Below are 22,912 nucleotides of genomic sequence, written 5' to 3' on the forward strand. Positions count from 1 at the left end.
CAGACCTGTTTGCAGGAGGGCAGCTCCCCTGGATGCAGGGAGAGGTCTGCGTGCTGTGGGCAGGAAGGGCAGGACGAGCATGCCCGCTCCCAGCCGTGGCGTTGCTGGATGCTGGGATGAGGGGCTGATCCTGCTCCAGGCTGCTGTCAGAGGGGCCCAGAGGCCAGCGCTGTCCCCCGAGCGCTCTGCTCAGCCCTGATGAATAGGTGACCTTCTCTGCCCCTGCACCGCGCGTACGTTTTGTTCCATTAATGAGGGGGAAATTAAGAAACTTAATTTGACAGAGATTTACTGCCTGGAGAGCACGATGGTGTGGCCCTGCGCCTGGCTGAGGCTTCGTTAGAGCTTTCCCGGAACACAGAGCTCTGCCTGCACTGCACAGGCACACAGCAGGTCAACGACGTGTGAGTTGCTCAAGATGAAAGGTTAAAGAGGAAAAGGCTTCAGGTGGGAGCAGCTCCGTGCCCTGGAACCTGCCTCTGGCTGGAGCGCGGGGCTGTCTGTGTCCCCGAGGAAACGCAAAGCAAGGGCAGGCAGAGTGGGAGTCTGCTCTTGTTCCCTGAGTGAACTCAGCACCACGATGTGCTCTCAGAGCAGAGCTGTAAGCAAGCAGATCTGAACAGTACTTGCACTAAACGGGCTTCTCGGTTGGGCTCAGCAGCAAACACAGCAACAGCAAGTTCCTTACGGCTGCAGAAATGCTGAGGGTCGTTGCAGGTGGGGTGATAAGCCAGGCTGCTTGGGCATCCCATGCACGGAGCGGTCCTGCGGCAGTTCTGGGAGCAGCAGGGATCCCTGGCCAGACACAAACTCGGGTGTTTCTGTGTTCTGCCTCTTTTAGCTAGCTACTGTAGTTTAATTCTTAGACTAGCGAGAGACTGCTGAATCAACCTCAGGCTTGGCTGTGTCTTCCCGGGGAAAGTGGTTTTCTCTCTACTAACATCTGTGTGTGGATATTTATTTTGAGATGAGTTGTGTAGCTGTAGGATGTATCAGTAGAGTGTTTGCTTGTATCCTGCAAGATGATTATGTTTTATGTGGGATTTCCCGTTAAAACAGGGAGCTCGGATACCCGAGGCATACAAGGTTTCCTCCTGGGACACGCCACAGCCGAGCCACCATGGCAAAGCAAGCTGCTTGGGGAAAATTATTCTGTGACTGGCAGCTGGCTTCCAGCTCGCTCTGCCTGTCCAGTAACACGAGCAGCTCTGTCTCTTGTTCCGAAACCCAGTATTTTTAACAGATTGCTTATTGGCGTTTGTGGACCCAGGGGGTGGCATTTTGCAATGATTAAAAGGCACTGCCTATTGTGTTCTTGAGCAACTTGAAATGTAATTGATGTGTGTTGCAGCCACGTTCTTCTGGAGCTTTCCCAAAGGGGAAGAAATATTTCCTTTTCAAGTCGAGTAGCGCAGAGCCGACGGATGGAGCAGGGGACAGTGAAGCAGGAGACACTGGAGCCCACTCTCAGCAGAGCTGTGGCTGTTAAGCACCCTCTCCTCACCATCCTCTGGGTGCAGATGGGCCCCTGCTTTATGGACAGCAAAACATCATAGCTGTCTGCACCCTCCTGCTGACAGTCTTGGCATTTTCCAGATGCTCCCTCAGGGAGTTAATGCCATTAGTTTGGTAAGCTGAGGTTATGGAGGGGAAGGAGGACTGGTCTGCAGCTGGACTGGAGCACCAGGGTCCCAGGGCTGCGACAAAACTCGTGGGCTCTGCGTTTCTTTGGGAGCCTGGAGTGACTCCTGTAAAGCAGCCGTGCTGGTCAGGATTCCTGGAAGGGCGGCCAGGGGGTGGGTGGTTTCTGTCGTGCGTGCCAGTCGGGCCGGCTGAAAACTGAACAGAAAGCTGCTTCTGCCGCTGGTCAGGCTGGTGGTACTGGTGAGACGCCAGCGCGTGCTTATGGGTTATGCCTAGAGAAGGAATTAGTCAGGGGTCCATAAGAAACAAGTCTTCAGTGAATTTGATTATGGCCAGCCGCTAACAAATAAATGCCAAACCACCTGAAAGACTTTCTTGTTCGGTAGGAACTCAGTAACTCACAAGTTGCGCTGTGTTTTAGCTGCACAGTAAGGGAAGAAGCATTCTCATTTGACAGCTAATGCCTTTGTCACATCTATATCACAGTGATGGCATGCAGTGCTTTAATGGTCAAGAAACAAGCAGGCACTAGTCGATACGATGCTCTTTATCTCGTCCTCTCCCAGGGAAGACGACTTTCTGCAGCGAGGGGCGACTTTGCTCTGCGGTTGCTGATAGGTGCTGCGTTGCCTTCGGAGGAGGAAGCAAACAAACAAACAAGTCTGGAGGAGGGAAATGATTAGACGAGCCTCAGCTGTTTTTTTCCTCTCTTGAATGGCCCTCTTTCATCAGGATGTGTTAGGACAAGTGCTTTTTCAAGCCAGGATATCAGTGGAAGACACAGTGTTCTGTAAAAGTCATCCAGTTCCTGGGTAGCATCAACAGACGCGAGTTCTCTGCTCCGCACAGAATATACGGTCAACCTTTTCTTTTCCTTCTTTTCTTTTTTTTTTTATGGGTTTAGAAGCAAAAGGATGTGAGTTTTACAGCTAGTTATGAATCTTTTCGAATTTACTGACTTCTGTCTGACTCTTGGGCCAGCACAATGCTTCTGCTGTTCAAAGGAAACCAGTCCAAATTAGTATGTATAAGCCATTCGTTTTTGTGCTGCTAACAAATGCTGCTTACTGGGGCATTTATCACTGCTGCCGAGGGTCAAAAGTTGGGGATGTTCTCTAATGATAGGATTTTTCTGTTCTGTAGGAGATTTCTTTCAAAAAGGTTAGAGTTGTAGTTGTTGCCTGGAACTGCAGGATTTAAAAGGGTTTTTTAAAACTGGGTTGGGATATCGTGCCTTGCCTTTCTCTCACTTTTGTTAGCTGTCTTTTCGAGCGGTTGTATGAAGTGACCGAGAGCAAAGAGTGTTCTGAGAGCGGAGATGAGGGAAGGTGCTGGGTAATGTCGCTGTTTCGATATGGCATAAAATCTGAGCTGCTGCAGGGAGCTGCTTGGATGCATTACCTCTGTATGGCCCCGTGCTGGTCCTACGGACCCAGGAGCTCATGTGGGAATTGGGTAGTGCTGGGGAGGTGCGGGCAGGCTGAGTCCCGCAGTGCTGCACTGTGTTAGGTTAGTGCACAGTTTAGGAAACAAACATTTAATTTAAAAAAGAAATCTTGCTCTCAACAGGTTCTTTGGCTTTGCTTTCCGGTTCATTTCCATGCAGACTAATACACGGTGGCAAAAATGTTGCTCTGTGGGTTGTCCTCTTCCTGCAATCGCTTTCTGCTCCTGCAGCTTTCTCCTTTGCCTGCAACTGGGGATATTCTGCTTCATTGTGAAAGGTTTCCTGGCTGAGGAGAAGAGAACTGTCAGAGCAGGAGTTACCGATGCCTTGGGGAAGGAGCTCTGTCTCTTCCATGTTGCCTCCAGCTGTAGAAATCCCAGTCGGTACTTTATTAGGGATAAAATAATATCGTTTTGGATATTTTTTCACTTTCCCAAAGAAATATTTCCCCAAATTCTTGGGACAGGACTCCTGTGAATTATTTCCTTGTGCGTTATCTAACCGTTCCCGTCCTCTGGCTGAACAAACAGATGAGTGTGCGTGGAGCTGGTGTCTAGCTGAACATCCTATAGGTTGTGCTGGTGCCCCTGCCTTTGTGTAGCGTCTGGCCTTCTTTAACACTTTCCTGTGAGATCTGGTGCGAGAAGGAAACGAGGCTCTTCCTGGCTCACTTATGGAATGAACCAAATTCCCATTTGCAGAAGTTCTTGCCGTTGGCTTGTGTGCCAGGCAGAGCAGAGCCGGCGTTCCGGATCACGAGCAAACTCTGCGCGGCTTCTGTTCAGACCCGGCTTGCTAGCCAAGTGAGTGGTGAGTGCGAGAATACTGTGGGAGTGCAAATGGAGAAAACCTTGTTTTAATTAGAGTGCAGTTGTCTTGCTGGCATTTTATTGATCTGATATATGGCTTGTGGAGCGTGGAACTTAGGTGAAAATTAGAGTTCACTTTTTAAAAGCAGCTGAAATCTCAAATTTCAACCTGATTCAGATTTTTCTGGGAATTTTGCATCTTGAAGATTTGGTTGAAAAATGAGAAAGCTTTGCCTGGGAACCTTGTCTGTGTTCTCAGAGAAGGGAAAAGCTGAACTTGCAGCAGAAGCTGAAAATACCTAAAATTCATGTCTGTCTTCACAGAAACGCTGAGGTAGAATGGAGCGTTAGTTCTCGCTTCTGCCCAAAGGCAAAGACCCCGGATAAAGTACAGAACAGACGAGCGCTGGGAGTAGGAGCTCCTGCGGGATCATTTTCTGTAGCATAAGTCACTGCCGTGTAGCACAGTCTGATAATGGAGCGTTTATATTTAGAAGATAGCAGACAGTAATTAACGATGATCTATGTTGGGAAGTGTAGGGCGGCAGAAAATTGGGCTTCGTAACGAGGCAAGTCTCTTGCGGTGTTCCGAGCGGTGTAGGAAACGCAGTGTAAGCAGTTACTGTGGCAACTAAAAGGTAGCTTCGCAGACGTTGATTTTCAGCCTTGTGGGAAATGCGAACTTTACCGCTTACGTCCTAGTCTGTTTCTGAAATGCTCGTGAGTGCGTTATGGTCCTGGGCAATTAGGCTTGTGCTGCTGCTTACCCTAACCACTGGTTTTGTTCTTTAGTTCTGTGCTGGGGCCTGTGTGTCCTTTGACTCTGTGGAAATACCGTTATTTGCAGGTACTGCGACGTGCCGCCTTATCGGCTGTGTTTTCCAGGACGGCTGTATCTAGCCAGAGCAAAGCAAAACCTTAGCTATTGTGTCGGTTGTTTGTTCCCCTGAGGTTTCAGTGCAGTTTCCTGTCTCTGGCGATGTGCAGGTTTCATCTGCCCTGCCTTCCTCTTTAAAGCTGCAGACAATGTATGGTTGCGTGTTCTTGCTTTTGCGTTCCAAAGAAGTCGCAAGAACTGAAATTAGTAGGAATTGATTGACTCAGAACCTGATCTTTAGTCATTTTACAGGTCTAAGCCTGTAAAAAGTCTCACCTTCTACTGGTTTTAAGTTGCAGAATTTGATAATCAAATGATAAAGTCATTTCCAGCCCATGACAGCTCAGGCAAGTATCTCTTGCATGTAATGAAATGTTGGTGGAAAATGACACATGAATAATCCTGGATCCGTGCCATGCAAGTGGCAGGATCATACTTTGGGAACAGCTTCTCATGGCAAAATCCTGCTCCATTTATTGAGGGGAAGCCCTTCCTTCCCTAGGCGTACAGGCCTGAGCTTGCGTTTTGCTGACATTTCCTTTCGGTTGACTTCCTCTGTCATTTCTTTTCCAGCCTCAGCGAGAGCTTTTTCATGGTGAAAGGCGCAGCCCTCTTCTTACAGCAAGGAAACAGCTCCCAGGGCCAGCGAAGTCTCCAGCATCCTCACAAACATGCAGGTAGGGGATTAAATCACCTCCTGATGTTCCATCCACGCGGACGGGCTGAAAGCATGCGTGGGCGGGTGGGTGACTGTGCTAATGGTCACGGTGGGCCTTGTACAGCCTCCGGAGTAAAAGCAGGTTTTCACTTGATTCGAATGGGAATGTATGATTATTGTGTCTTTGTTTAAATTTTTGTCCTTATCTCAGAACTGTAACTGGAGTAGCAATGTACTCTCTGCAGACGTTAGGGCATTCAGCATGGCATTCTTCAGGCAGGGACGCCTGCTGAGCCAGAAGGCCAGTGCTGGATACGGATCCCTGGTTTCTGCAGCCGCAGCTGAAGAAATGTCACTTTGAAAATCGGATGGGCTGAGTCACGGGGCTCTAGCTTCTCTTCTCCTCGAGGTCCTGATTCAGCACGGCAGGGACATTTCTCCAAGTGCTCTCCCAACCTCCAGTAATCCAAAACTTGGGACTTTTGGTGCCAGCTGACAGCGTTTGTTCTTTTGAAACTACCTGTTGCTGGTATTTTTTGATGCTGCCGCTGAGAGTGAGGGACATTTTAACAGGATTGGGTTCTCTGGCTAGACATACATTTCTTAGCTCCTTATATCCTCTTTCCTGGTTTCAGGAAAATCCCCTTTTCAGTTGACTCATCACAGTCTGCCCTGTAAGCGTTCATCATGTTTTAAGAACAGACTGTCCTCCTTCTTCCAGTCCCCTCCAGCGTGCCAAACTGGTGGGAAGACACGGTAGGGAAGTGTATGGTGAACGCACATAAGGATTGATAAGCAGATGGGGTTTCAGGAAAGTGGGTTCTCCTTACCCAGTGGCATTATGCCTTCTGTCTTTGGCAGTTTTGTAATAAGTGATCACAGGGAGAGAAGAAATAAGATCATCGGGGCATTTTGTGAGCAGGAACACGTGGGAACGGCACAGTGTGGTACTGTGTGTCTGCTGCTTAGTAAACACTCCAAGCACAAAGAGGGTGTTTGAATGCCAGGCTTGGCTTTGGGCTTCTGCAATTGTCAGCAATTCATAGACCCAGCAAACATCCTACGGAAGGAATTTTATCTTGTATGGAATGCTATGAGTGCATTACCCAGTTATTAGATGTGAACTTGTTTTGTTTTCTGGAGATTCCTTGTTTCTTTCACTTGCTTCCGCTGAATAGAAATGTACCCACCACTCTAGAGCCAGGGGGACCTGTTGCATGAGCAGCACTTTGTTTGAGATAGAAGGGATCCATCACCCAACCCGGGCCGCTCCGGCAGCCCTTCCTCCTCATCAGTTTCTCATGTCCAGATATGCCCTCCATGAGGCCAGGGGAGGTGGTCCCATGATTCTGTGTATGCTTCACAAGTCAAAGTTTTTCTTTTCTCCTTTGTTCCTTTTTTTTTATCAGAGTTGTTGCATGGCCTCCCTTAAGTGGTGTTTTTTGACTTAGGAACATCCAATTTCATTAAAGGTCAAGACTCTGCCCATTCTTCGAACAGCAAGTGAGTACCTCTGATTATTTCTCTGCTCTCCTTGCAGGTGATTTGCCCCAGCACCTCCAGGTGATGATCAACCTCCTTCGCTGTGAGGATAGGATCAAACTGGTAAGCAAAGATGCGTTTTCCTACTCTCCTTTCTGTTGGAGGCATTTGAAACAGACCTGTAGAGGTTCACAAAACGCCCTGACAAATCCAAGGTTTCTACCGACTTTCTAGCTGAACCTCTTTGGAAGAAATCTTCAGGTTGCATTTTGTGTATTTCTCCAAACTGGGGCAGAGAATCTAGGCTAATCACTTTTCTTCTCCCCATCTGATGTCAAGTCAAACTGGCAGCTAGCCTTGGTGGGAGGGGGACTGTCTCTCCCTGTGTCTTTCACACTACAGCTAAATGAAGCTTTTGGGCACAATTACATATTAAAAAAAAAAATTAGGCAGCAGTGGAAGTAATGATTATCCAAGAGGCGGTTGCAGAGCTTGATGACCTTCCTCTAGGCTGTCCGTTTGGAAAGTGTGTGGACAGACCGAGTCCGGTACATGGTGGTTGTATACAGCAGCGGACGACAGGACACAGAAGAGAATATTCTGCTGGGTGTGGATTTCTCCAGCAAGGAGAGGTATGTCTGAGGCAAGGCTGGGCTTGGAAATGAGCCAGGCTGGGTTCTCTGGAAAGCATGTCAACACCAACCTGTCCCCAAGCAGTTGGTTTGCATGGATCTGCAAATTCTAGCAAGAGAAAAGACATGTGTTGAGTTTTCTTACCAGTTATGAGGGTGAGTGGGTGATTTTTTTTTTTTTTTTCCAGAAAGCTTTCAGTCTCCTTGGAATCTCTGGGCTCTCTTGGTAGTTGTGGGCAAAGCGTTCATGTGTAATCCATCTGTAGGGCTCTGAGATCTACCTCATCTCGGGTAGTTTGCTGTCTGCTCACGATCTTATTCTAGCGACCAGACTTCACGTCTGTTGATGGTATGATGCAATGGAGCAGGTTTTTGGGGGGGTAGCCAAATAACATCAAAAAACAATACTGCAAAAGCACCTCCAAAACCAACAAACAAATGTGTCGGTAATGAGCTGTTTCTTTTGTCTAACTGATAAGAGCCCATAATATTTTGAAAGGCAAATAAAATATTTTGTTATCGCAGACCCTCTAGCATTATTCCATTTCTAAGTGAGTAAACCAAGGCAGAAAAGCTCTTGGCTCGGAGAGACTGGACTGGTTTGGCAGAGTGGGAGTTAGGAGTCAGAGCTTCCAGACTGTTGTTTCTGTTCTCCCGTGATTTAGCAGGCTGCCGTGATGTGCTGCTGCAGCCAGGGTCACTCTTGTTTTCTTTTTGGAAAACCTTAGTGGATGTTTCCATTCCTAGAAGTGGAAGTGGGGAGCTTCCACTGCAGTGAGACCTGTAGGGCAACTCCCAGCCATACCTTTCGAATGAGATTATTGTCATTGGCTTTGGTGCTGCTGCTTGTCCCTGCTGGTAAATGACTGCTGTTAAACTTTAATGCAACGTTTCCTTATGGCATGCTGAACGTGCAGCAGCAGTGAGTGCTTGCTGTCCTCTTCACATCTGAAACAACCTTCCAATAACTTGCTCCTGGTGATTATTGATGGGAGACAAGAGAAAAGATGGAAAAGTTATGACAAATCCATCCTAACTGTAAGGTTAGGAGCTATTTCAGTTCCTATCTCCCCGAAAGCCAAAAGTTTTGGTTGATTAAGGGTAAGTCCCATGCATAGAGAAGTCAGTTGGCAGCAGTGACTTTACTGAGTGACTCCCTGGCTCTGTTCTGGGGCTGAAATGTCACTGCTGAGCTCTCAGTGTTCTCACTGCTGGCAGTTTGACTAGTCAGGCACTTTGTGGGTTTTATTCCTTTTACATGTGTTTAATAAAAAACGCTTTGTCTCCCGAAGCTCTGAAGTGCACATTGTCCACACGTGTGCTCAAATTGGCCCGTCAAATCCTTTCATCTGCTCTAGAAAGTGGCTGAAGACTTCCAAAAGAAAGGAAAATAAAACAAAACCTGAGTTCTTTGCTGTTGCTGTATGCATCCCAACAGCCTTTAAAACTTTAATATCTCTGTAGCTTAATTATTTACTAGTTGAAAGTTCCTGGCCCCCATTATAGTCCAGTTTTCTTGCCAGATTGCATCTCTGAAATGAAAGTGTTCTCATCAAATCCATTTTTGTCTTTTCTACCAGCCAGAGTGATGAAGTGCAAACCGAAGGCGCCGTCCTTTGAAAGGCCCCTGGGGTGCTCTTTGGAAAGGGCAGGCGGCTGCTCTGCCACCCACCAAGCCTTGCTTTCTGCTCACCTTAGTGAGCTGTCTGCAGCCAGATCGCTGTGATCTGCTTTTCTGTCCTGTTAGGGAGCTGCACTGAGCTGCTGAGGGTGAGAGAGCAGGAGAGATGATGGGGCAAATACTGCCGTGCTTTCTGGCAGGCTCTGGAGGGGGAGAGAAGAGTTGGTGGTTTTAACTCTTGCTTCTGGGATGTTTCTCCAGCCCTGTGGAGCAATCAGCAGGCTAATTTCAGAGCAGACCTTTAGACTTCAGCTGCTGGTGTCCTTGTGTCTTGTGCATTTGATGGCCTAAGATATTACTAGGAATTACTGGAGCAAGACTTGAAGATTTTAAAAATTAAAGAGTATTAATAATGTAGGGTATTGGCGTGACCGTGTTGTGGCCTATATTTAACATCCTGTGTAACAAATCTCTCTTCCAGTAAAAGCTGCACTATAGGAATGGTTCTTCGTCTGTGGAGTGATACTAAAATCCATCTTGATGGTGATGGGTAAGAAACCACATTAAAAGGATAAATGTGAATGTCCTTCCCTACTTGGGGGCTGCTCAGGAGAGATTCTCCGTCACCTTGCAAATGAAGTTCCCATTTTGGATTCATGGCTGCAGTCCTCTTATTCAGACAGTGAGTTTTTGTCTTGCCGCCCTCAAACTGCCCGGTGGAACCTGTGATACCCAGTGAATGTTCTCTGAAATCCCACTCGAGGGGTGGAGCCCCCATTCCTGGCACCCTCGCCGGGAAGGGTGTCCGCTTGCCAATCTTATTTGGGAGGATGTTGGAAAATCGGTGATAGAAATTCTCATCCCTGATTCCTTTTGCCTGTGAGTGCCCCTATAGCTGCCTTGCAGTAGCTGTTTGTAGAGTGCAGTTGTGATGCAGAGAAGGGCAGTTTCTGATTGGTTTTGGTTTTTTTTTTTTATTTCCTCTCTCTGTTAGTGGCTTCAGCGTGAGCACTGCGGGGAGAATGCACATCTTCAAGCCAGTGTCGGTGCAAGCCATGTGGTATGTGTGTTAATTAACGTTATTGAGAAAGAGCCTGTCATTTCTGTGAATAAATTAAAAACAAATAAACCAACTGCAGTTTAGCGTTCTCCATAACTGGTGTCTAGTGAGCTGCAGCAGAGATGCTGCTTCCCTGCGTCAGCAGGTAGCAGTACTGTAAAGGAACTATGAGACCGCTGATCCGAAAAACAGGATCTTCTGTTCAGAGCAGCTGTGTGCTCTTCAATGTAAGGGAAGTGGCACTAGTGAGATGAACGAACGTGAAAGACCAACGTGAATTCATCAGCCTGCAAACCCAGTCTTTCCTCTCTCTGCATATTTTTCCAACTGGCTGAAGGAGGAGTCTCGGGACCCGTCACCAATCTGATGGCGTTCCCGGTGTTCTGCTTCCTCGCTGGGGCCAGGCTGGGTTCCTGCCGCCTGGAAACTTTCCGTGCCGCCCCGGGTGCCTGTTCACCTTTCAGCTCCTGTCACCCCTCCCATGTGCAGGGATTCCAGAGCGCTGAAGCAGAGGTGGCTGAATCAGCAGGAGCTGTGCCAGCAAATTCCTCCTTGAAGAGGCTGCTGCCCAGCCCCGGACAGAACAAATGCGGCTCTTTTGGCCTGGGCAGTTCGCTGGCTCCTCTTGGAGCCTCGAGAGATCCCTGTCCTTGCGGCATCTGATAGGGAAAAGATACAGATGTAGAGGAGGATGTCGTGCTAGGGCTGATTTGGTACAGAAACAAATGCAATTCTTGTTCCTGTCATTTTTGAACTCAGCCCCTCCTGTTGGCAACCTTAGGTGTGGTTAATGTATTCAGTGCAATGACATCTTTGGAGGAGAGCCTTAAAAAAAAAAAAAAGAGAAAAAAAAAGAGGAAAAAAAATGAGGAGGGAAGGAAGGAAAAAGTAATGCTAGAATTTGCAAAAACAAATGACCCAATCTGGGCCCTGTCCCTGGAGCGTGTCAGGGGCCAAGAATGCTGGTAAATATGCATTGGACTCCTTGCTGAAGGTGGTTTGAAAATTGTCCATGTTCTTTATTTTCCTTTGGTCTGGCTTTACAAGTTAGCTAATGATTAGATCCCAGAGCCCCTTGTGCTTGCCTGTTAATCAGGAGATTTCAGCCTCTGCCTTGGACCGGCTCTTGAGAAGGGCTCCAAGGTGCAGCCTGTGCCCTCTCTGAACTCTGATAGGATAAATCTGCAGCTCTCAAAAAGCAAACTGCAGCAAACAGTGATGAAAATCTTTTTCCTTTGTGAAAATTCTCTCAGATCCTGCTCCTGCTGCTCACATCTGCACAAATCTGTTCTCCAAACTTGCAGGTCAGCTTTACAGATCCTCCATAAAGCCTGTGAAGTTGCACGAAGGTACAACTACTTCCCAGGGGGGATGGCCCTGGTCTGGGCCACGTACTACGAAAGCTGCATCAGCTCCGACCAGAGCTGCATCAACGAGTGGAACGCAATGCAGGACCTGGAGTCCACCCGCCCCGACTCGCCAGCCCTGTTTGTTGACAAGTCAGTTCTCAATTTATTAGAAGAAGTTGGCTTGGCTCACAAGAGAAATCTCCCCTTCGCCCTTTTCTTCCTCCAGTGGTTCATTTCCTTTCTTTTCGTAAATGTCTTCAAATGTTTTTCTTCCATTTTTCTCGTAAAAATTGCTTTTAATACCAGTCTTTGCCACCCCTCCTGTACAGCATGAGTTGCACTGTGTGGTCACTGCCAGCTTGGAGACGTTCTCTCCTTTTCCGTTTCAGGCCAACTGAAAGGGAACGCACCGAACGGCTCATTAAAGCCAAACTCCGGAGCATCATGATGAGCAAAGACTTGGAAAATGTGACTTCTAAGGAGGTAAACATAAACATTCCTGACTTACTCTTCCTGCTAGACTCCGTTTCCAGAGTGCTGCCCTGATGAACAGACACCCTGTGAGGAGGTGTCACTGGTTTTCCAGTGTGTATTTCCAGCTGTTCCGCAAAGGCTCTGCTCTCGGGCTTCCCCGGCAGGGAACTTAGGTCACACCGACCCCAGAGTGCATTTTTCAAGACCTTAGTAACACGTACGTTACCTTCAAACGTGAAATGCCCGGTTCTTTGTTGGCAGCATGGCATGAGAGCTGAGCCTGCGTTGCAGTTGGTTGTCGCACACGTAGGCACGTCCAGGCAATGGCTGTGCAGCCGCCGGCGCATCCCTGTGAATCACCCGAGCAAAGGCAGCGCTCTCAAAAGATGCAGTTGGTGGCTCGAAGCCTCGTGCTGTGTTAGATGAGTGTCCTGAGCTTCGCTTGCTCACAGACAGTGCAGAGCAAAGTATGGGCCTTCCTTTCTCCTGGCAGCTTCATTTGAAGGTTTTGTTTTCTTTGTTCCTGAACAAATGTCAGAGGGGCTTGCTGATGACATTTTGCTAGAATGGAAAATCGCAAGCTGGGGCTAAGGCTAGTTCCGATCCATCCCACGGGCTGGTGAAAATCCATCCAGCCGCAGTGCAGAGATACGCGGAGCAAATGGAAACAGTTCTTTTTGGGCTGGGTTTTTGTTTGTTTCTCAAGGGAGGCGATTAACACGCGAGGCTTTCCTTCCTAAAGCTTCATGCTGAAGGGTTCAAATCCGCTCTTGTGTCACAGCAGCGCTGCAGGTTGTAGGCGTAAGCTGAGAATTCGTCTGTCTGTGTACGTGTTCTTGACTCTTCGTGCAGTCAAGGTGCTTTGATTTTGCTGCAGCCATTTCCCATGGTGGGTTAAACAAAGTTGTTCTCCTTTGCATTGCACCTTCCTGAAGCTGAGGTGCAGCGAGAGGACGGTGTGTCTGTGCTGTGGTGTTTGAAAAAGGGAGAGTACTGGAAATCTGTCCTCACCAGTGCTGCCGCCATTATTCCCTCCTTGCTTCTCATGGGTTTTGTGTGTGTTTGTTAGCTGCTCTCCAAGCTCTCGGTTTTTACGGTTCAAATTATTTTTAAGAAGCAGGTTGCCCAAATATATTTTTTGTACTCGGGTATTATCTGAAGCTTCATTTACAGACCTTAAATCTGGGGGCGTGGGGAGCTTGGAGAGATGCCACCTAGTGAGATTTCTTGTCTCCAAAAGGTCGCATCCCTCTTGCTGTTTTTAATGAAGTATAGAAGAAGTGTTTTGCAGAGGAGTGCCAGCAAATGTTTCTATTGAACAGATGTGATTCTAGGTGGCATCCTTTGTTTTCTTCTCTGCAGATCCGAAATGAGCTGGAGAAGCACATGAATTGCAACTTGAAGGAATTCAAGGAATTTATAGACAATGAGATGCTGCTTATCCTGGGTCAGATGGACAAACCGTCTCTGATTTTTGACCATTTATATCTGGTAAGCTGCCATGTTAGGAGTTCCAGAATAGCAGAGGGCTCAGTGGGAGCGAGCTGACAAATGATGGGGCTCAGGGGAAGCTGGATTTTGTGTCAAGGCTGACTTGTGCACCATGAGCAAGAGGTACAGCCCACTATCCCACCCTTTGAGCAGACTTTGCTCCAGGACCCGTAGAGCTTGTAAAAGCCAGCAGTAGCGACACCATTTTTTTCTAGCTACATTCTTGTGTCTGGCACTTGATATAACGGTTCTTTCCTGGCAGGTTGCTCCTGTTTCAGGACATACCATGGCATAGCTCAAATTCTCTCTGCGCACGCTCATTTTCTATTTCTAGCAATGGAAATTTTCTTTTATGACAAACAAAGGGTCTCGCTGTGGATGCTGCCCTGGTGTGACAGCTGTTTGCTCTTGGACTTTGGTCACTGTGGTTTTTCTCGGTGGAGCCTAGGAAGTGCAGCAGGCATGGCCAGAACTAGGTAAAGCCTAAGGCTGGAGGTGACGGGCTGGTCCAGCTGTGCAGAAGCCAAGAGCCCTGCATCTTTCCTCTGATCTTTTGCCACTAGATGGTACTCCAAGCAAAACCAGGCACTGCCATCTGGAACAAAGACTTGCTGGAGATCAACACATTTGTGCCTGTTATGCTTGGGTCTTTTTCTGCCTTTTTTTTTTTTTTTTTCTGTAGAGTGTCAGAGGAAGTGTTCATGTTGGAGGGCAACAGCTGCTTTTTAAACCCTTTTTAGCTTTCTGTTTTGCAAGTATGGGGGGGATTCAAGGTGTAACCACACCCATAGCTTTCAGGATTTGCCTCACTCCTCGTACCTGTGATCCCAGTCATGCCACACCTAATCATTTTGTTTCCCTGCACTATTTATCTCTGTGGTTAAAAATCCAGAGTGGCCAAGGTAGGGATTTGGGATGTGCTCTGTCACATGCTGGCCTAGAACTAACTCCTTAGGTGAGGACGTCGTGCCCTTGTCCCCTCCTTCAGGAGGTCCCTGTGCCCGTTCAGGACAGGACATCTCTGTGCCGAGCCGCAGGGCTGGCTGCCCTGCTGCCGTGCTCCTGTTTCAGAGGCTGTTACCGATATTTCAGTGAGGCTGGGGGATTGCAGAGCCTTAGGAAGGAGGGAGGTCTCGGGCTCCTTTGACACGTGTTTTGTGGCTGTTGCAGGGGTCTGAGTGGAACGCCTCCAACCTCGAGGAGCTGCAGGGCTCGGGGTGAGTACTGCGCCTTTCAAGCACCATCAAGAGGCTCTGAAGCCTCCCGTTGTTTGCCTTTAACTTACGTTCAGGTCTCTTGAGATGATACATGACGTTTGTAGGGATGAGTTTGGGCCCATTCCCAGCAATGTGGGTAACTTACTGTCAAGACCTGGGTCGAGAAATCTTTCCTACCTCATTTCTGTCAATCACACGTGGAGTGGAAGTAACAAAACGTCTGGTTTGTGAAGTACACCAAGCTCTCCGACCCCCCTCGTATGTAGCAGCGGAGCGTGAAATGGCCATACATCGTGTGTGTCAGGTGTCAATTTCTGCAGGCTGCAGAAGAGCAAATATTACAGCGCTACATTTAGGAAAAAACTATTGAAATGAAGCAGGACTTCGTGTGGATGAGCAATCCCCACCTCACCTGCCCGGACAGGCAGCTGCAGGGCTGTCTTTCACCACGCTCTCATCACCGCACCACTTCTTGGCTTGACTTTCACACTTTTTGGACAAGCAAGGATTTTGCATATAAATATTTGCTGCTTGCCCAAGGCGTACACCAACCCTGATGTGAGAAACTGAGAAGTATTGCTCAACAGCATGACTAAAAATGTTTAATTTGGAGTCCTTGGGAACAGATGTCTGAACATCTTTGAACAAGTAAATCAAGCAGCGTGTGAATATTTTCGATCTACGGGGAAGGCATCTTGACACGCAGTGTCTAAAAGTCAAAGTTGGACAGATTCTGAAACAAATATCCTGTGTCCTTGATTTGTCAGAATGATAGGAGGTGATAAATCAATATGGGCATTCGTTCTCCCGGGTACATTGTGATCCCTGCTGTAACATTTGGCAGGAATTGAGAGATGCCACATGACTCTCATTTCATACTTTTGGTCAGGAAGAAGAGAAAAGGATGGTTTTGCAGCTGAAGCCGGCAGCTGAACATTGTGATTCCTGGGGTCTGTTCCCAGCTCTTGCCCAAGCGCATCGCGTGCAGCCAGCGCACTTTTCTTCCTTCAGCGTCGCAGGAGCTGTGAGTGGCACGCAGGGAGGGGTTTCCGATGAGGTGACAAAGCCTCGGCAGACGGCGTGAAATAAACTTCTCCCTCCTGTGCCCAAGGTCCTGACGCTTTGAATGGGATGTGCCGGTGGCAAGAGATGGGTGGATGGACATGCCCCACACGCCCGACTGGTGTCACCAGGTGTCCCACAGGTCCAGGATTAGGGCTGCAGATAAAATCTTACAGTTTGTGTTGTGTCAGATTCCACGGGCTTCACAATGTCAGTTCCCTTTCATGACTGTGGCCATCCAACTTTATTTTTCTTTTCCTTCTCCACAGCATCGACTACATTTTGAACGTCACCAGGGAAATAGATAATTTTTTCCCTGGTTTGTTCGCCTATCACAATATCCGAGTGTATGACGAGGAGACGACAGACCTCCTGGCTCACTGGAACGAGGCGTACCACTTCATAAATAAGGCCAAGTAAGTGGGCTGGGAGACGCCACGTAGCGTGGGAGCACATCGGAGCCGGGGCTCTGACACCCTGCCCTGCGGGTTTCATCCAGCGCGGAGCTGGACCCTCCCTGAAGCCGCACTGCCAGTGAAGGAGGCAACAGGGGTTGTGTGTTACTGCTCCTGCCAGGAGTTGTCTGTGTCCCAGGAACTTCCCAGTACCTTGACTCTTCCTGTCCTGGCATTAACCTGTTCCTAGCCTGTGATATTTATTATTATTATTATTTTGTTTTGCTTCCAAAAGGAAATGAGGATATTTCCTCTTCTCAAGAAATTCTGGAAATGCTCCAACGCGAGCCTGTGTCAGACTAGCCCCAGCTGTCTCTGCAGACCAGAGATGGTGACGGGTCCCGTCAGACTCTGCTGCGGTTGTTCCTGCTTGTCCCTGGATCCGCAGACTCGGGCGGGCAGGAGCTTTGTGGTGGTCTCTGAAATGGCAGCATGAGGGAAGCTGCCCTTCTCTGACTCCTGACTTTACTGCAGAGAGATTCTTCTCGCAGCCCACTTAATCCAAAATGCTTCTCACCTGCTGCGCCGTGGTGTTAGGGGGGTCGGGGGACAAAGTACTGTCCCTCCAGCATGTGAAATGGCAACAACAGATACCGTGACCAGAAAGATGAGACACTTTCCTGTTTGTCCTTCCAGGAAGAATCACTCCAAGTGCCTGGTGCACTGCAAAATGGGCGTGAGCCGGTCGGCCTCGACGGTGATAGCTTATGCCATGAAGGAGTTTGGCTGGTCGCTGGAGAAGGCGTACAATTATGTGAAGCAAAAGCGCAGCATTGCGAGACCAAACGCAGGCTTCATGAGACAGCTTTTGGAGTACGAAGGCATTTTAGATGCGAGGTAAGGTGACAGGATGAACGGAAAGATGACTTGTAGGAAATGAAGGAGCCGATTGTAGGCAACCTCTGGTGGTTTTGTATCAAAATACAAATTGATCCCATGGAGTTCTGCTCAGGTTCTTCTGCCGATGTCTTGCACACACGCGTGTCGTGGCAGAGCGTGCGCGGGGCCGTAGGCTTGGAGGCCAGGCTGCCATCCAGAAGGGCAGATGCAGAAGCCTGGGCTAATTGTGTTTTTTCTAAACCTTTTCTGTGCCAGGCCTCCCTGGATGGAAATTAGCTGTCCTGTAGGGAGGTGTGCTCTGGTTTAATTCAGTGAGGGCTTCTCTGTGACTGGGAAGCATGTTCGTGTTTCTCAGCAGCCAGCACTGTTCAGCACAACATTGTTCTTGTTTTATGAGGCAGAACCGAGCTCGGGCAGTGTTGGAGGCGAATCATTTGCAGTTCTGGGTGACCATGCCAATCACGAGGCTTTGTCAGTGGTATCTAATGAGGGTTTCTGCATGCTCCGCTTGGCCTCTGCTCTACTCGGGGAAGGGAAGGAAAATCTTTCACTCTGGTTCTGCAGGAACCGTGCCATGAGACGTGCAGAGATGTTGATTCAGAGTGTTTTGCCCTGATGGGGAATCTGTGCCCCTCTGCCCTGAGGGGCTCCTCCCGAGCGCTGTTCCCATCATGGGTGTGGTGCAGAGCAGTGCTGGGACTCTGCCTGGCCAGAGAGACTCGAGTGGGCAGATGAGAGGGACAAAATCCTGATGCTAGAGGTGATTTTCCCCAAGTGGGACTGCTGGGCTGGACCCAGTGGTCAGCCTCTTGGTTCCAGGTTGTGGAGAGGGATGAATGTTCCTGGAACTGAGCGTCCTGCAGCTCAGCGATAGTCACGTGTGTCTTTGTCCTTTTCCGCAGCAAGCAGCGCCACAACAAGCTGTGGAAGCAGCAGGCAGAGAGCAACCTCCCCCAGAACACAGACGGCACCACGGGGTCGAGCGACTTCTTACTCGAGAGCTTAGACATCGACCTAGAAAACCGCCTGGCCGACCTGGACACGCCTTCGCAGTCAGCGTATCTGGACAACCGCGGCGGCACAGACGTGCCTGTGGGGTTTAATTACTGCTTCCGTCGCCTCTCGGACACGCTGCTGGAGAACAAGATCCCCAGGGACAGGGAGAGCTTCTTCCATGTGGAGGAGCTGGAGCGGGACGCGCTGGTGGGACAGCCTCCGTCCGCGCCGTTGGAGGGGAAGCTGCTGGAGAGGGCCAAAGCCCTGGGGACGGCTGAGCCGCTGGCAGAGCTGAGCAGTTTCAGCGAGAAGGAGGTGAAGAAGAAACTGGACTTCAGCCCCAGGAAGGGAAGGATAGTGCTGGGCCACGGGGACCCAGGGGAGGACGGTGTCAGGGAGGAAAACCCGATGGAGAAGTGGAAGTGGCGTTTGTCCATGCACAAGGAGGAGAGCAGGCTAAATAGAGAGAACTTGAATAACAACAACAGCAAAAGGAGTTGCCCGGAGGATTTTGAGGTGCGTATGGAGTTGAGATGTAGGTGATTAGCATGGCTGACTCTACTGCAAGTGAAACTGCTCTTCTCATCTTCATAGCACAGTTTCATTTGACTTGGATAAAGCCTTTCATTCCATGATGAGCTTCTTCCTTTTCGAAGTGCTTCTGAACATGGCTTTGCTTGCCCGAGCTATGGATTTAGAGGCCAGAGAGAGCGCGCACGCATGTGAGTGCCCCGTAAACTGCTCTGGGCAACTCGCTTGCATGACCATCGCTTGAACCGGTAGGTATTCTTCCATTGAAGGTACTGTCTGCTGAGAAAGTGCATGGCTTTGGTTCCTGCCACAGGGCCTTAAGAGGAGTGGAAAGGGGCTTCGTTTGAGATCTGCTTGGCTGTACATGTATCTTGTGGTCTGTGCCCCTCGCTGCTGGTTGCCGATGTCCTGGTCTGTGCACATTCATCTGTTCCTGGTTTGTTTTTTTTTTGCAGCATGATGCCGTGTTTGGGATCCTCAGTAAGGTGAAGCCTTCCTATCAGTCTTGCACCGACTGCATGTATTCCTCGGCCGGTTTGTCTCCTGACTCCTTTGGCGAGCAGTGCGAAAAGCTGAACCCCAGCGCTGCGCGTCGCAGCACCACCATCTGCACGCAGCCAGCCCTCCTCTCCCACCTCAATTCCAACTTGGCGGACCTCCTGCCCAGCAAGGCACACTCCGAGGAAGGGATCAGAACTAAAAATAACGAGCCTCCGCTTCCTCTGGCAGCAGGAACTGCTGCTTTGGAGGCCGGCACTTGCAAATCGCTCGATCAACACTGCAGCCTGTTGGAGAGAGGAAAAGATGCACCGAAAACCCCGGCCAAAGCTCTGCTGCCCAGGAGAAACTCGCACTGTGACAGGAGCCTCCTTAGTGCAGAAGTGATAAAAGAAGAGTCTCTAGCCAGAAGAGACAGCAAACCGACCAAGGACCTGAAATATTTGTTTGGCAAAGACTTGGAAAAGCCAAGCGCAAGCAGTTACCTGATGCAGCACCAGGAGTCTCTCATTCAGCTGCAGAAAGCTGGCTTGGTTCGGAAGCACACCAAAGAGCTGGAGCGGCTGAAGAGCCTGCCCTCGGACGCCTCGTCGCTGCTCAGAGAGAGCGCCCTGAGCAGAGGCGACTCCGGCATCCCGGAGGAAAGCGAGGATTTGATTTCCCATCACGTGCCTCTTCTGGAACCAGCGCCGTTGATACCCGAGGATGCAGCGAATGACGTGGAGAAATTAGAGGTGAAGCGCGTCTTGGAGGGGATCTCTCAGAAAACCTCCACGCCCGTGGCGTGTCGGTTGGAGCACACGAGCAGTTTCACCAAGGACTTTCTGAAGACCATCTGCTACACCCCCTCCTCCTCGCGCAGCTCCAACCTGACGCGGAGCTCCAGCAGCGACAGCATCCACAGCGTGCGGGGCAAGCCCGGCCTGGTGAAGCAGCGAACTCAGGAGATCGAGACCAGGCTGCGGCTGGCTGGGCTGACCGTGTCCTCTCCTCTGAAAAGGTCCAATTCTCTCGCCAAGCTGGGCTGTCTTAACTTGTCCTCTGAGGACTTGTCGAGTGACGTGGATGTGTCAACCGTCACGGACTCCAAAGAGGCCGTTTCCAGCGAGTCTTCCGTGCTCTGTGAGCCACAACCCGCGCTGCGGAGCGCGAACGTCTCCTCCAAGCTGGCAGCGAAGCCGGCGCTCGGAAACTTGAAGAACACGCTGTGGATGGGGAAAAGTTGATGCCTCCTGCGGGGAGAGTCGGGGGGTGGATTTGGGGGGTTTGACGGCATTTATTCGCTGCACCGATGCAGTTTTATCATCTGACTGGCAGCAGCTCAGCTGGTGCCACCTCTTCCCTTCCTTGTACTCCGAGCGGGGAGAACACAGACCGTGGTGGGTCACGATGAATGGCACGAGGGAAATAAAGTGTGTTGCATGGCGTAGAAGAGGACTGAGTGTGTGGATTGCCCGTTGTCCCGCAGGATGCTGTTCCAGTGCTGTTTGCCAAGTCGAATAACGTGGTTTTGTGTCCGTGTGTACGTAGGTAGATATCTGTGTCTGTCGATCTATCTATGCAGATAGAAAATGCTGAAATCTCCTGTTTCAAAGACTGAACACAAGAACGAGTCATGACTTTTTTTTTTTTACAGAACAAACACAAGTCTCTAGTTCAAACAGGGCACTTGTGGAAAAATCCTTAAACCAGTGACATCAACACTACCTCTGTTCTTGCTGACTTCTAGTCTTGGTTTGTTCTTTGGGGTTTTGTTTAAACAAAGGCTTCTCCCCCCGCAGTTGTCTGAAGGTGTCCCTTGGTGTGAACTGTAAAGGCCTGGAGGAGCGCGGAGGTGTCACCGCACCGAGTGACCGGCTGTGCGGTGACAGTGTCGAGCTGCGTTCGCATGGGCTGTGTGACCCGCTGCCATCAGTCCGTCCTCGCTGCGTGACCGGGTGAATTGTCACAGCCTCACGCTGGTGACAGTGACACCCAGCCTGTGTCGCTGTCGCAGGCTCCCGTGGAGAGGCCTCGTGTTTGGTGGTGTCGTGGTTCGTGGTGTCCTGGTGACGAGCCGGGCCGGTGGGTGACCGTGGACCCTCGTGAAGTTTTGTGTAACGCGGTGTCAGTGTCACAGCCCTGTGATGGGGACCCGTCGTCAGCAGGTGGTTGGTGACACGCTGTGGCAGCGAGGTGGCCGAGGAGGGACCACTCTCCTGGTGTCGCAGGCGCCTGAAATCCCCGGAGGCGATGGGTGAGCGTGTCTTTTCTGACTCGTGCTGTTGGTTTGGTCGAACAGCTCCCGCGTCCTTGGCTTGCCAGCAGCCTGGGGAACCGTTGACGATGTCCGGGGATTATTTACGCGGGGTGTCGGGAGGCTGGGTGGCCCCGGAGCTGGGGGCCCGGGTGGACGTGTCCTGGCTCTTCCAGGGCTGACAGGGGTGTAAATCCTGCTCGCAGGGGTGCGTCCTCGGGGCGAGCAGTCAGACGGGAGGATGGGCTGGCTCCAAAGAGAGAGGGATGCCGAAGCTGGGGGCGAGATCGCCCTGCGGAGGAAAGCTGCCGCGGCCGGCAGGGAGGACACCGGGCTGTGCCAGCGTGTCCCCTGCGCCAGGGACCAGTCTCGGAGCAGCTCCTCCTGCTGTGGGAGCTGTTTGAAGCGCAGCAGGTCACCGATGCTGGATGAAATGCAGATTTTTCTTAGAATATGTTGGGCAGCCAGGCGAGAGCTGCTCTGACCGAGTCAGGAGGGACGTGCTCCAGACCTCGGTGCTCCCTGAGTCCCGTCTGGAGCCGTGCCGGCTGCTGGTGCCTGTGGGGCGATGTTCTGAAGCAGGCTTAGGGGTCAGAGCAGACCTCGGGGCTCAGGGATGGCGAGCGGATGGATGTCTTCGTTTAGCAACAGGCTGTGATGGGAGCTCTCCCACATCCTGACATCTCCCTCAAAAGCTGTTCTTAAAACCCCTCCCTGAGGTGGGGAGAGAGCAGGGTTGCGAGCAATCGCTCTCAGAGTCTGGATTAATCACAAATCCACTGTCATGAGAAAGGCAGCCACGTGTTTTGCTGTCCCAACATGCCCAGAATTTACCTTTTTTTCCTGAAGCACGAGAGCCCACCACGTTTTTATACGAAGTGGAACGGTAGGGACGGGCAATCAGGACATCGGTGTCCCTCCGGAAAGAGTCTGGTGTTGGATGTCCGTCTTCAGCTTCAGGCACAGTTCCTGTTTCACCCCCGAAAGCTGCTTTGAAGCAAAAGCTGTGTGAGGGACCCCTGGGAGATGTGCACAAACCTTTGCTTTTTGGGGCTGAGAAAGCACTGGGTCGCGTTCAGAGCAGGACCGAAACCCCCTCTGCCCCATGTCTGCGGGTGAGCGTGTGAGTCCAGGTCTGTGATAAATCCCCTGGATTCACATCAGCTTTGCCGTCCCCTGCGTACCCCCAGTTCCTGATTTGAGACGGGGCAGACGATGATCAGGTTTGATCCCGGCACAGCCCGATCATCAGCCCTCGGTGTGCGAGGGCCATTTGCGGGGTGATTTTTCCCCGCTGTGTTACGCCGGCACCTTTCTCAGCACTCCAGACGCTTCCCGTTGCTGCCCAGCCAAGGGAAGAAGTGGGGTGGTCAGATTTGGATAAATTCAGAAAAATTCCGTTAACCGATGTAAGCGAACAGATCTCTTTCCCGTTTTCCCGAGTGCTTGCCAAGCTCCGCTGTGAACAAACCGCTGCTCCCCGGGGTGCAGCCCGGCACCGGCCACCGGCGCTTGGACCAGCCCCACGGCGGC

At 50.4% G+C, this 22,912-nt stretch overlaps 1 protein-coding gene across 1 annotated transcript; it reads left to right on the forward strand.

The window, feature by feature from the left end:
- Positions 1 to 2,588: 2,588 nt before the first annotated feature.
- SSH1 (slingshot protein phosphatase 1) lies at positions 2,589 to 20,369 on the forward strand. Its single transcript, XM_010073301.1, has 14 exons — positions 2,589 to 2,665; positions 5,351 to 5,454; positions 6,976 to 7,040; positions 7,428 to 7,549; positions 9,652 to 9,720; positions 10,165 to 10,230; positions 11,535 to 11,729; positions 11,969 to 12,062; positions 13,416 to 13,544; positions 14,715 to 14,761; positions 16,093 to 16,239; positions 16,915 to 17,115; positions 18,021 to 18,630; positions 19,101 to 20,369. Exons 2-14 carry the CDS (start codon positions 5,370 to 5,372, stop codon positions 20,367 to 20,369), a joined length of 3,099 nt encoding a protein of 1,032 aa, XP_010071603.1. The 5' UTR covers positions 2,589 to 2,665; positions 5,351 to 5,369.
- Positions 20,370 to 22,912: the final 2,543 nt, after the last annotated feature.

The sequence above is a fragment of the Pterocles gutturalis genome, unplaced genomic scaffold (genome assembly GCF_000699245.1).
Source record: "Pterocles gutturalis isolate BGI_N339 unplaced genomic scaffold, ASM69924v1 scaffold11807, whole genome shotgun sequence".
Classification (NCBI taxonomy): Eukaryota; Metazoa; Chordata; class Aves; order Pterocliformes; family Pteroclidae; genus Pterocles; species Pterocles gutturalis.